Genomic DNA, 12,213 nt, shown 5'->3' on the forward strand with positions numbered 1-12,213 from the left:
TTCTAACTATGCCTAATCCTATACCAACTCACCTGTGAAAGGAAGATGCATATACTTATCTTTTCTCAGAGCGCTCCGCTCCAGTCACGTGATCCCCCAGCGGCAGCTTCAAGGGAGAGGAGAGATCGCCAACAATGGCTGCAATGCCTGTGCGATGACATTACCCATAGACTTGCTATGGCCCATCCATTGTCAGTTGTCCCTTCTCTCCCCAGAAGCTGCAGCTAGGAGCTAATCACATGGTGGGACCAGCACGCCCTCAGGACCAGAACACCCCCCTATTTTAGCATTTTCCCTTCACAGGGTGGCTAATAAAGGATTTAGAAGCAGGTTTAAAAGATAAGTTCACCTTTTGGAACATATTACGTGTTTCACCCATATTTAGGGTGGAACATGTAACATGTCCCAGCAGCTGCATCCTCTCCCCCACTCCCACACACGGCCGTGTTATTCCTTCACAGTTTCCTGTGTATGCACGAACCTCAACTACAATCACTCAATGCCCCCTATGACTTGTAATTCAGAATGGACTGCAAGGTCACTGATGAGCAGCCTTATAGTTCATTCACAAGCCCTGCAGCTTGTAAACAGTCAATCCATATGCAAGTATGGACTGAAAGCTGCAATGCTTGTCTACAGGAGTCTGGCTTTGCACCCCTGATCCACTGATCACGGGTGCAATGCTTTCCAGACTCCTTCGGGAAAAATAATAAATGCACTTTTTTTTTTTCTGCAATGCGCATTTATTATTTTTTCCCAAAACGTGAACTTATCCTTTTAACATACAGTAACTAGGAATAATCTGGAATTCCATCTTAAGATCTTTTTTCCCTGTCATGCCCCAATGTGTGCGAAAGGTTGCATTGAAGCCTGTAAAGGCAATCTACTGGAAAATATGGGTTTTTATTTTAAATGAGATTCAGACTGGTTTAGAGCAGCAATTATATGGATTTATCTGGCAAAATGGCAATTTAAGTAAAATAATTAAGGTGAAGCAAGCATGCAACTCCAATAAAATATGTTTTAATTGTAAAGTTTCATGTTTGACCTTAAAAATTACTTGATAAGTAAAGCAAGTTTTGTGTTCTGAACTAGATCTGAACTGATCAGCCTTTGGAAGCGTTCGCGTAGTTGCTTAAATAAGATGCTTTGCAAGCGTATCTGATCCCTGCCAAGCACATCACCACACCACCTTCTTACCCATATTAACAGCTCCAATAACATGTACCAAGCAGAATGGCAGCCCAACAGTACAGGTGTTAGATGTGCAGAATAAGTAAGGGCTACACCTAAGCCTCCAGAAAGTGTTTATTGCTGGTTTTGTCTCTAGAGGTGATGTTCTGGTGGACATGTTGAGGGTGAAAGAATATTTTCAGTTTGGGCGCATATAGCACTGGAAACCTGACAGGGATTTGAACCCTGTCTATACTATCAAAAACACATAAAAATGTCTGGCTGGAGATTTACTAGTAAATCATAATTTGGAAAGCATGAACCCATCATTGGTCCCATTAGTAAATGAACCATTGCTGATTATTTACCAGTAAAACAACAGTGTTTGGTGGGCTTGGCCATTACTTTTTTTATGTAAGGGTTTTTTAGTCTTATTTTGAGGCTAGGATACAGCTCCTCTTTTTTTCTATTTTCTAGCCCCTAGCTACATCAAAGGATTCGAGATCTTAGGCTCACAAAGTCATGAATCAATTGTTCAGTGTGTATTTAGACGTGAAATTTATCCTACTCTCTGAGAGATTTGGTCTGATTATATGAATGATGCAGGCAGCGTCAGTTCAATAATCAATATTGACCTCAAAAGTTGGATCAGCATGACTGTCTCTTTGGTAACTGCAGAAATAGAGCCTTCAAGGCTTAGGAAGTGAGGCAGAGTTAATCATAGAGGCTGCAAGAGGAAGCACAGGAAGTGTGCATTAATATTATTATCGCTATTTATCTGACCAGCTTGTGCAAGGAAGTAGAAAAAAAAAAAGTCCGCTATATATATTGAAATTTTAGGACTCTTCTTGGCAGATCCTTGTTCTTTTCTGTTCCGTAGTTACAATATTGACCTTGTAGATAGATAGGATAACCTGGTTTAAACAGGCTTTGTCTATTTGTAAATGTTGGAATTGCCATACTGACTTTTCACTGCGCACACATGGGATATCTATTGGAGCTAATACACTTTTGATTGCTAAACATTTTAAAACAATAACACTTTTTTCATAAAATGAGAAACCTATTAGCTTGTTTCTAACCCAACAGGCAAAAACCTGAAACAAGCTGCATTTGTGCTATAGTCTGATCTGATTCAGTCAGAATTGCTGATGGACACATCAGGATGCGATTTAAAGCTGAAATCTAGCCCTAACTTCATATTTGCACAGTTATACAGGTTCCTCCTCTGTACTGAATTTGCTTACTCTGATTTCACTGTACATTTTGAGAAGATTCACCCAGACAGTTCAGGTTTGGAATCATGCGTCTGGGTTTCAGACTGTCTGAAACCCAGACACATTATTCAGACTGGACTATGGCTTCCCAGCAGGGTTGCCGGCTACAGTTGTCTAAGCCGGAAGTGTCTGTTACACTCTGTCTCACACTGCCCAGCACTAACACCCCCCCCCCCCCCCACATACATATGGGAGAGGAGAGAGGAATTGATCTGCACCCTCTTCCTCCCGTCCCTACCCCTCTGTGTCTGCCCACACTCCAATCTCTGGTGCCGTGCCTCAGAATAGGAAAGTGGGTGGCGGAAACTGGAAGCCCAGTAGCGACAGATACATGGATTCAGATGTAAAGGGGGACTCTGTGAACTGTGATGTAAAGGGGAACTCCTGTGATTAGCTTCATATGATTAGAAATGTTATTTAAAGTGGTTGTATACTCATTTTTTTAACTTTTACCCACAGGAAAGCCTATAATAAGGCTTACCTGTAGGTAAAAAAAAATATCTCCTAAACCTGTACGGTTTAGGAGATATTCCCCTCGGTATGCGCCTCTGACTGCAGCGGCGCATGCGCACAAGGGGATTCTCGGCTGAAAGTCCGGCAATGGCCAGACTCGGCCGGGATGAAATCTCCTGCGCGCATGCGTGGGAGTGACGATATCGCGGCTCCGGCCACTCACAGCGCCGGAGCAGCGATACCCGGAAGAAATGCCGAGGGAGCATGTCAGTTCCCTCGGCGTGGATCGGTCCAGATATCGGGGCCTCGTTCTAAGGTAAGTATTTCATAATGAGCTAGTATGCGGTGCATACTAGCTCATTATGCCTTTTGCTTTGCAGGTGGTAAAAAAAATAAAAAATAATTAGCGGGTTTACTACCGCTTTAATCACAAAGTATATCTATAGGTTATACTATAAAAAAATTGCTGTGCTAAAGTGTTCATGTTTGACTTGAAGAAAAAGTGGCACCCCTACCTCAGGTCCTGGTTGAAGAACATCCAGCATCATCCAGTCTTTTCTCCCAAGCCTTACTGTCCGTGACCTAGCCATTTAATGCATTGGATTTCAGTTCTTTTCATTCATAGAGGTTCAGCAACACATGTTGGTGTTACCTAAGATGGCCTGCAAGCAAATGCAGTCTGCCTAGGAGCACCAACTTATGTAGACTGACATCCATCCATCCATAACATTTTCATAACGCCTGCAAAGAGTCAACCTACTGCTATTTGCAGGCACCTTCCACCTTCCATGATCTTCTATTGCATAGAGAAGCACAAAAAAAGGAAAGGTTTTATTTAAAAATGCAACTAGCATCCTGATGAGGGAGGAACCATGAATGCAAAATATAAGCAGGTTAAGTAAACCCTGATGGTTGTTACTTCTTCTTTGTTTCCCTGCAAAGGTAAAGCATAATGGGCTACTATGTGACACTTACCTGCAGGAGAAGCCCGCAATGTGCCTGTCTTCCTCGCTAGTAGCGAGCATCCATTCTTCACCCCTCTTCCTTCTGGGTCCATGAAATCCGGCTCTTTGGCTGGCCGGAGTCGCATGACATTGCGTGACGTCACTCCCGTTCATGTGCACGGGAGCCACCTTTAACAGCATGACCTGAGCTAGAAACGGCACGGCGTGCCCTTTCTAACTCCGGAGCATGCACACAAAAAAATCGCCATACGACGATTTGCAAATATCTCCTAGACCAGTGATGGCGAACCAGATGTTTTGGAACTACATTCCCCATGATGCTCAGCTACACTGCAGAGTGCATGAGCATCATGAGGAATGTAGTTCCAAAACATCTGAGGTGCCAAGGTTCACCATCACTGTCCTAGACCGTGCAGGTAAGCCTTAATCTAGGCTTACTTTTAGGTTAAAGGGTTTACAACCACTTTAAACTTCAACTTTAACCACTTGCCTACAGGGCACTTATACCCCCTTCCTGCCCAGGCTATTTTTCAGCTTTCAGAGCTGTCACATTTTGAATGACAATTGTGCGGTCATGCTACACTGTACCCAAACAAATTTTTCATAATTTTCTTCACACAAATAGAGCTTTCTTTTGGTGGTATTTACTCACTGCTGTTTTTTTTAATTTTTTACAAAAAACAGGGCAAAATGTTTTCGTACTTTGTTTCTGTCAGTAAAATTTGTAACTGAGTAATTTTTCTCCTTCACTGATGTGCGCTGATGAGGCGGCACTGATAGGCTGAACTGGTGGGCATTGATGAGGTGGCACTTATGGGCACTAATTAGGTGGCACTGATGAGGAGGCACTAATATGCTGCACTTATGGACACTGATAGGTGTCACCGATGAGCACTGGTAGGTGACACTGGTGGGGACTGATAGGCAGCACTGGTGGGCACTGATAGGTGGCATGGATAGGCAGTACTGATGGACACTGATGGGCATTGATGGGTGGCACTTATGGGCATTGATCAACAGCAGTGATGGGCATTGGTGGGCAGCACTGAGGGGTGGCACTGATAGCCAGCACTGACTGGCATCGCTAATGGCCACTGATTGGTGGCACTTGTGGGCAGTGGTGGGCACTGATTGCTGCCACTGGTGGGCACTGATTGCTGGCAATGGTGGGCACTGATTGGTGATACTGGTGGCGCTAAATTGTAATCAGGGCATTGATGATCAGTGCCCTGATTACATGTGTAGATGCCCCCCTGCATGGACCCCGCACGCTGATTGGTTCTCCTCACCACACACTCTGTCAGTGTGAGGAGAGGAGTGCCGATTACCGGCATCTCTGTGTTTACACATGACCGGCTGTGATTGGACACAGCCAATCACATGGTTAAAGAGCCGTGAACGTGGCTAATTACAGAGATCATGGTCATGCCGTGCCCTAGCAACACAGTGTGGCAGCGTGAGAGTGTGCGTTTTGGGACGTACGGTGTCCCAGAATGGGAGCCACACCGCCCCGCTGTCATTTGATGGCGGGGCAGGCTGCAACTAGTTAAAGCAGTATTAAACTCAAAAACAAAAATGTAATATATCATAGCTTGCCAAACCTAAAATGTAGTGGCTGTATTTGTTTACTTTTCTTTAGGCTTTGTTTCATTTATTTTCACCTGGTGATCCAGTCATTAGCATACTTCCTGTCTTAGGGTAGCTCCTCTATGGTGGAATAACAGAAACATCTTTGGATAGCTGCAGTACCTGAAAGAGTAGGTTGTATATACTAGTAGATTTATATGGACTTTACATTTTATGTAAGCACTCCTGTCAGTCTTAGGCCGCGTACACACGGGTGGACTGTTCGCCCAACTTTGTCCTCTCGTGTGTGGGCTTCACAGGACAGTTTCAGCGGACAGTCTGACGAACAAAGTTTTTCGGAATTTCCGTAAGACAGTCCGCTGAAACTTGGTTTCAGCGGACAGTCCGCTCGTGTGTAGGCTTGTTCGACAAACTAATTTTCACGCATGCTCAGAAAGGATTTACACGGCGAAGGTTGCATTGCAGTGTATTGGACGTCGAATTTCTCGTCCCGTCGTACGTGCCGTTCACGTCATCGCGCACGCTTTTTTGCCCAACTTTGTTCGTCAAACAATCCGACAAACAGTCCGCTCAAAATTTGCATGAACGGACTTGACCACACACGATGAACGAACAGTCCGCTGAAAGCGTGCGCGATGACGTGAACGGCACGTACGACGGGACGAGAAATTCGACGTCCAATACACTGCAATGCAACCTTCGCCGTGTAAATCCTTTCTGAGCATGCGTGAAAATTAGTTTGTCGAACAAGCCTACACACGAGCGGACTGTCCGCTGAAACCAAGTTTCAGCGGACTGTCTTACGGAAATTCCGAAAAACTTTGTTCGTCAGACTGTCCGCTGAAACTGTCCGCTGAAGCCCACACACGAGCGGACTGTCCGCTGAAACACTGTTCAGCGGACAAAGTTGGGCAAACAGTCCGCCCGTGTGTACGCAGCCTTAAAGGATAGGTTCACCTTTTTACCTTGTTACATGTTATGCATGTATTCAGGGTGTAACATGTTCACGCAAACCCTCCTCTCCCCTTAACCACCCCCTCCCCTTTCCTGTGACAGCAGGTGAGACTTCCTCTTCCCCACTGCCGCTGTAACATTTTAAAATCGATGCGGCTGTGAATGAAGAAACTAGAAGTTCAGTTTTCCACCTCGGTAGGCGTCCTCATAGTTCACTGACACATCCTCCAGCTCTCAAACAGAAAGTCTGTATATAAGTATAGGCGTGAAAGCTGGAGGACTTGTTTGCAGGAGCCTGACATTGCACCTGCGATCAATGCTCGGCAGGAACCCATGAATAAATAATGTACATATGTGCATTTGTTATTTTTTTCAGAAATGGTTTGTCTCAACCCTCCAACTTACAGTTCGGTCTGTTAAAGAAAAGTGAAAAATAAAAGCAAGATAAACAGATGGAAAAACTATGTTATGGGAGGCTCAGAAAAACAGACTCATTTGTTAAAGCTGTGGTAAAGCCACTTTGTTTTATTCCTAGAATCCCCTGTGTTATATTAGGTGATATGCCCCAGTGTATGTGAATTCTAAAAAATACACCACTTCATACCTTATTTCAGAGCGCCATTTGATGCTCATGTGACCGCCTTCCGCTCTCCTTCCCAGTCTGAGAACTACAGCGGAAGAAGCTGAGAATCCCCTGCTGACGTCAGACAGGGGGAGAGGAAAAGAGTAGCAGGCAGTCATATGACAGCCGAGTGAAAATAAATTAGGTATGAAACTGCATATTTTTAATAAAGCACATACACTGGGGCACATAATTTAATAAAACACATGGGATTCTAGGAGTAATATAACTTTTTTTTAGCAGTATTTACTATTATAGCAGCAGGGTACGAGGGGTGGGGAGCAGATCAGCACTGAGACTAGCTGACAGGCAGGGAGGGAGGGGAAGAGAGGAGTGACAGCGGGCTGACGAAAGCACGTAAACTGGCCATGGATCAGCAGCCATGATAAATGTGGTCAGTTTACAGAGAGGAGAGCAGCACCAGGCAGAATCAACCAGCTATTTTATATCATAGAAAGGGACAGATTACACAGCATAAGCACTGTGTTGATATTCATGCTTTATCCCTTTGAGGACCAAGGGACGTATTTGTCCCATGTTTTTAATTGCTTGTATCATCTGATTAAGAATGTAAAATACTTTTTTCTTTTGGTTTGAGTCAAAATATTAGTTTTTATCACAAATGGATCTATTTTTTTGTCAGTTATTTCATGAAATGGCTTAGTTACAGCAACTGAAGTGTACGAACTTACCAAAAAATAAAAAATAAATGCTTCTTTTGGCGTTCCATAAAAAGTGACCTAAATAGTCAGATATTATTAGATCATCTGATATTTGTTGATAGACTTGTGTTTGACAACAACAAATGTTTTTTGTTGTTGTCATTTTTTGTTGTCATTTTTTTCTCTGGGACACATATGTCCAAAGGACCATAGGGACACATTTGTCCCATGTCATAATTCCTCCCCCAAAAATGACACAAGTGTGGAAATTTTATTTATTGTTCAAATACTACATAATAATACATTCTTAAAGGGAAACAAAATAATTATTTTTGTATTGATGACGGTAATCGTATGGTCCTCAAAGGGTTAAAGTAACTTTTTTTTTTTTACAACCGATTTAATACTAAACTGCATCATATATGATATTTTTGATTTTGTGTTTAGTACCATTTTAAGTCATCAGGTTGTAGGGAATAAATGCATGTTTTGGTATTCCCATGGGCACGTGATGGAATCTTCCTAAGGCTAGTTTCAAATGGACACAAACTGGTGGTCAGGGGCAGCCGCCGCAGAGACCTGTTAAAGCTGGCATTTCTATACACTGCATGCACACCTTGATTTGTACTCTGTACAGTTCAATGACCAAGACTGACGTTGTTTGCATTTTTTATATGGAGCCTACTACCAACCTTGGATTCAGAAAGTGTGCGTCCAGGGATAACATTTCTGCTTAGTTTCTGGCAGCAAACTGGCCACAGCTAATTGGCCATTTTTTATGTGGCCATAGCACAGAATGCAACTGCATACAGAGGCGATGTTTGGCCCCCTGTGAAGGCGGCAAACTATCCTCCCCGCATTGCCCATGTGAATGCAGCCTAATATGTAAACAAAATATTTGCAATATTTTTATAAAACATTTCAGCAAAGCAAATGACCCACAGCACTTAGTTGAGAAGTTAAATCTTTCCATACCATTATCAAATAGAATATATTCCGTGCGCTCAGCAGGCGCTCTAAATTAACTAGAAATCCATTGGCTCACCCCTTTGATCGTTCATGTATAAAGTAGCTAGTTTATCTGGTACATCTTGCTCTTATTCAGTGTATACTAAAACATTTTCAAAATTCAGTTTTATGGAAAATCATTTTGTAGAATGCTGAGATGCTGTATATCAACAATTTACTTTTAAAATGTTGTTTTAGTTTAATATATTTATGTTTCATTTTCCATATTATGCTGGGCTTTTCTTAATACTGTACATCTGCAGTTTTAAAGTTGGCAGTATTAAGTTAATGAAATGATTAGAAGTGGTTCTATCTAACTAAAAATAGTGGCACAGACATTGGTTCCAATGCTTGGATTATGCAGTTAATAAACTGCAGATGTGAAAATTAGGTGACAAAATTACTCCTTAATTTTATGCAAAAGTAATATGGCTCAGCTGAATTTCATGCTTCATTTCTATGCTTTTCATTGAAAGCGTAACTCATCACCTCATTAGGTGTGATATACACAAAAATCTTAATGAAATGTGACGGTTTTTCTTAGTAAGTTATAAGGTGATTTTCTTCTCTGGCATAACTTATTAAAAATGTATGTAGATTTTTATTTTTGGGTGGTATAATCATTATTAAAAAGGCTTAGGATAATGACATTCCCTGGAAATAGTAGTCAGAATATGGAAATATTTCTCATACCTGAAAATGAATATTTTGTACATCTCAGATTTGTATTACCAGTTTGACAGGTCGTAAATTCCCTAGAGAAGGGATATTTTCTCTCTCTTAGCAGAAATCATTGCTATGCGGCTTATGGCATTTCTTCTGACATGTTAAGATAGTATATAGTATGGCACCTGATGACACTGCGTATCACATAATTAACTGTGCTGGAGCACTGTTTATTCCTTTATATGGTTAAGCTATTTGTACAGGACTGGAAATGTTTGCACGTGTCATCCCGGCACTTGCCCATATAAAAGTTAACCCAGTGGAGTATTTAACTTTTAGTTGATGTCACAAATCTTGTCCCATAAAAAGTGAAAGGAGCAAAAATAATTAAAAAATTAATTGTCAGTTTATCTTTAAAAAGCTCAAGACTTTGTTTTTCTGCATTTGTTTATTTTATAGTATTTATCCTACTACATTTATGTTTGAGTTGGAAGGAAAACAATAGTGATCGTAGTCTATCAGGGCTCACAGGCATGAGTGTCCGGGCTGCTGCTTTGTGGCTGCCTTGTGTTGCTGTCTGTTTGTTGTCTGTATTTCTCTGACTCATAGAGAGGAACGACCTCTACAGAGCCATATGTTTCTCTATGAGTATTGCATTTTAGTAAAGCAAGGTTCAATATGGTGTATGGAGATTGTAAATGTAGAATTAATGAAATGTTGTTCATTAGGACATAAATGTTATGTTCGAAATAGGGCTGCTGGCTTTCAGAAGAGATCTGTTTCGAAGTCTTAACGATGTCACTTTTGTTTCTTTAAAGTGACATTTGCCATTTCTTCTGCTATCTCATTTAATAGTACCGATACATAGAGGCTTGTAAACTATTTGCTCTCTTTATTATGTTTCAACCCCCCAAGCAATCCCTAGATAGCAGCTGTGAAAACTCAATGTAAAAATCCACTTTAATTTCAGTTTGGCTTCCTTCCCCCCTGCTTTCTCTATTAACTAGGATTATTTATTATTTTGTTTTCTGTCTGCTGACTTCAGCAACTAGAAAAAACATTAAAAGTGGAGGGATGATGATATATTTGAAAGTATTTGATTTCTAGCATCTTTACAGCTGCTATTCATTCTGTAAGAGAAGACAGGGAGCAAAAATAGAGCTTACGAGAGGATTGACATGGGTCACATTAAGTCTCATTTCATCCGGTCTTACCAATTTTACTGGAACTCCTACTGCCTGTAAAATATAATTTTCATAGAATGTTTACAATATTTGATTGTTATAAATATATGGTCTACTGCCCTATATTCTTTTTCCTAACTCAAAATTAGACTATTTCTAAATATAACACACAATCCAAAATGCACAGTACAAAGTGCTGTTATTGTTATGTGAAAGGAAGAAAGCAGGACTTTCTTATGCAGGCCATACATGGTCAAATTTCGAACAAATTTTCTTTTCAAAATCAGAATTTTTTATTTTTTTTTGTGATCCGATGATGCCACCATTGATTTTCGAAATTCGGCCGAACAAGCCTTCAATTTCACCTCATGTTGCTACAGAAAAGAATTTTCTTGGCCGGGAATCTTCTTTTCTCTCCGTAAATTTTCTTTTATCTCCATACATTTTCTTTTCTTATTACATTTCTTGCACGATTCTCCCATCATTGATTAGAAAATCGTTCGTTTTTCAAAAAATTTCCAACATGTTCGATTCCTCAAATTTTAGTTCCGCACAAAAATTGGCTGTTGCTGCAGCCCACTAATGGTGCGAAATTCATACGAAAATTCTTAGATACGATTTTCGAAAGAAAATTCTTTCGAAATTCGAACCGTGTATGGCCGGCATAAGTGAAGAAGTAAGAGCCAGAAAGTTGGACAGCAAGGGTTTTAAAATATATCCAAACTGAAAAACTAAAAATGAATATGTTGCACCTTGTCAATTCTTAGATGGTATGGCTGCATTTGTTTTCATTTTTCAAGTTTTTTTTCCTTTATTTTCACCTAGTAATGTTGCAAATAACACACTTTTCCTCCACTATATCTATGGTGGGAGCCATGGTTGCCACCCAAACTGGGATACAAATATTTCTGAATTTGTTCATCTCCATTGCATAGGTAGTGGTGATAATAGTTCACAGAATGAATTACATAATACTGAAGGTAAGAAACGTCCCTTGTGTTGATTTTTTTTTATTTTTTAGCCCAATGCAGCCACCAGAAGTGCATGTATATCTGATGGGGAAAAAAACCTTTTAATTAGGATGTTATAAAAATTGGGGCATCTAATACTGGTGACCGCTTTGTTCACAATGTTTTTGTCTTGTATTTACAGACAATGAATTTGAAAGGCCAGATGATCTATGTTTTTGAATCCAGTGCCATTTTATTCCTGGGGTCTCCATGTGTGGATCGGCTAGAGGATTTTACAGGACGTGGTCTTTACCTTTCAGACATCCCCATCCATAATGCCTTGAGAGATGTTGTACTGATTGGAGAACAAGCCAGAGCACAAGATGGGCTGAAGAAGCGGCTGGGGAAGCTGAAAGGTACACTTGAACTTGCTCATCAGGCTTTGGAGGAAGAGAAGAAGAAAACTGTTGACCTTCTATTTTCTATCTTTCCTGGTGAAGTTGCCCAGCAGTTGTGGCAAGGGCAGACTGTGCAAGCCAAGAAATTTAGCAATGTGACAATGCTTTTTTCTGACATTGTAGGCTTCACTGCAATATGTTCTCATTGCTCACCCATGCAAGTTATTACCATGCTTAATGAACTCTATACACTTTTTGACTTCCACTGTGGAGACCTGGATGTCTACAAGGTATGTCTATTTTAACTTCCCTGT

General features: G+C 41.0%; 1 protein-coding gene across 1 annotated transcript in view; it reads left to right on the top strand.

Moving 5' to 3' along the window:
• GUCY1A1 (guanylate cyclase 1 soluble subunit alpha 1) overlaps positions 1–12,213 on the top strand; it is a 93,387-nt gene that overhangs the window by 48,118 nt on the left and 33,056 nt on the right. The window contains exon 5 of the mRNA XM_077477092.1: positions 11,704–12,189. Coding sequence (XP_077333218.1) covers positions 11,704–12,189 — 486 coding nt within the window. The remainder of the gene's footprint in view (positions 1–11,703; positions 12,190–12,213) is intronic.

This window comes from Lithobates pipiens, unplaced genomic scaffold (assembly GCF_037356315.1).
Source record: "Lithobates pipiens isolate NorthernLeopardFrog02 unplaced genomic scaffold, aLitPip1_a1.2 Scaffold_13, whole genome shotgun sequence".
Taxonomy (NCBI): Eukaryota; Metazoa; Chordata; class Amphibia; order Anura; family Ranidae; genus Lithobates; species Lithobates pipiens.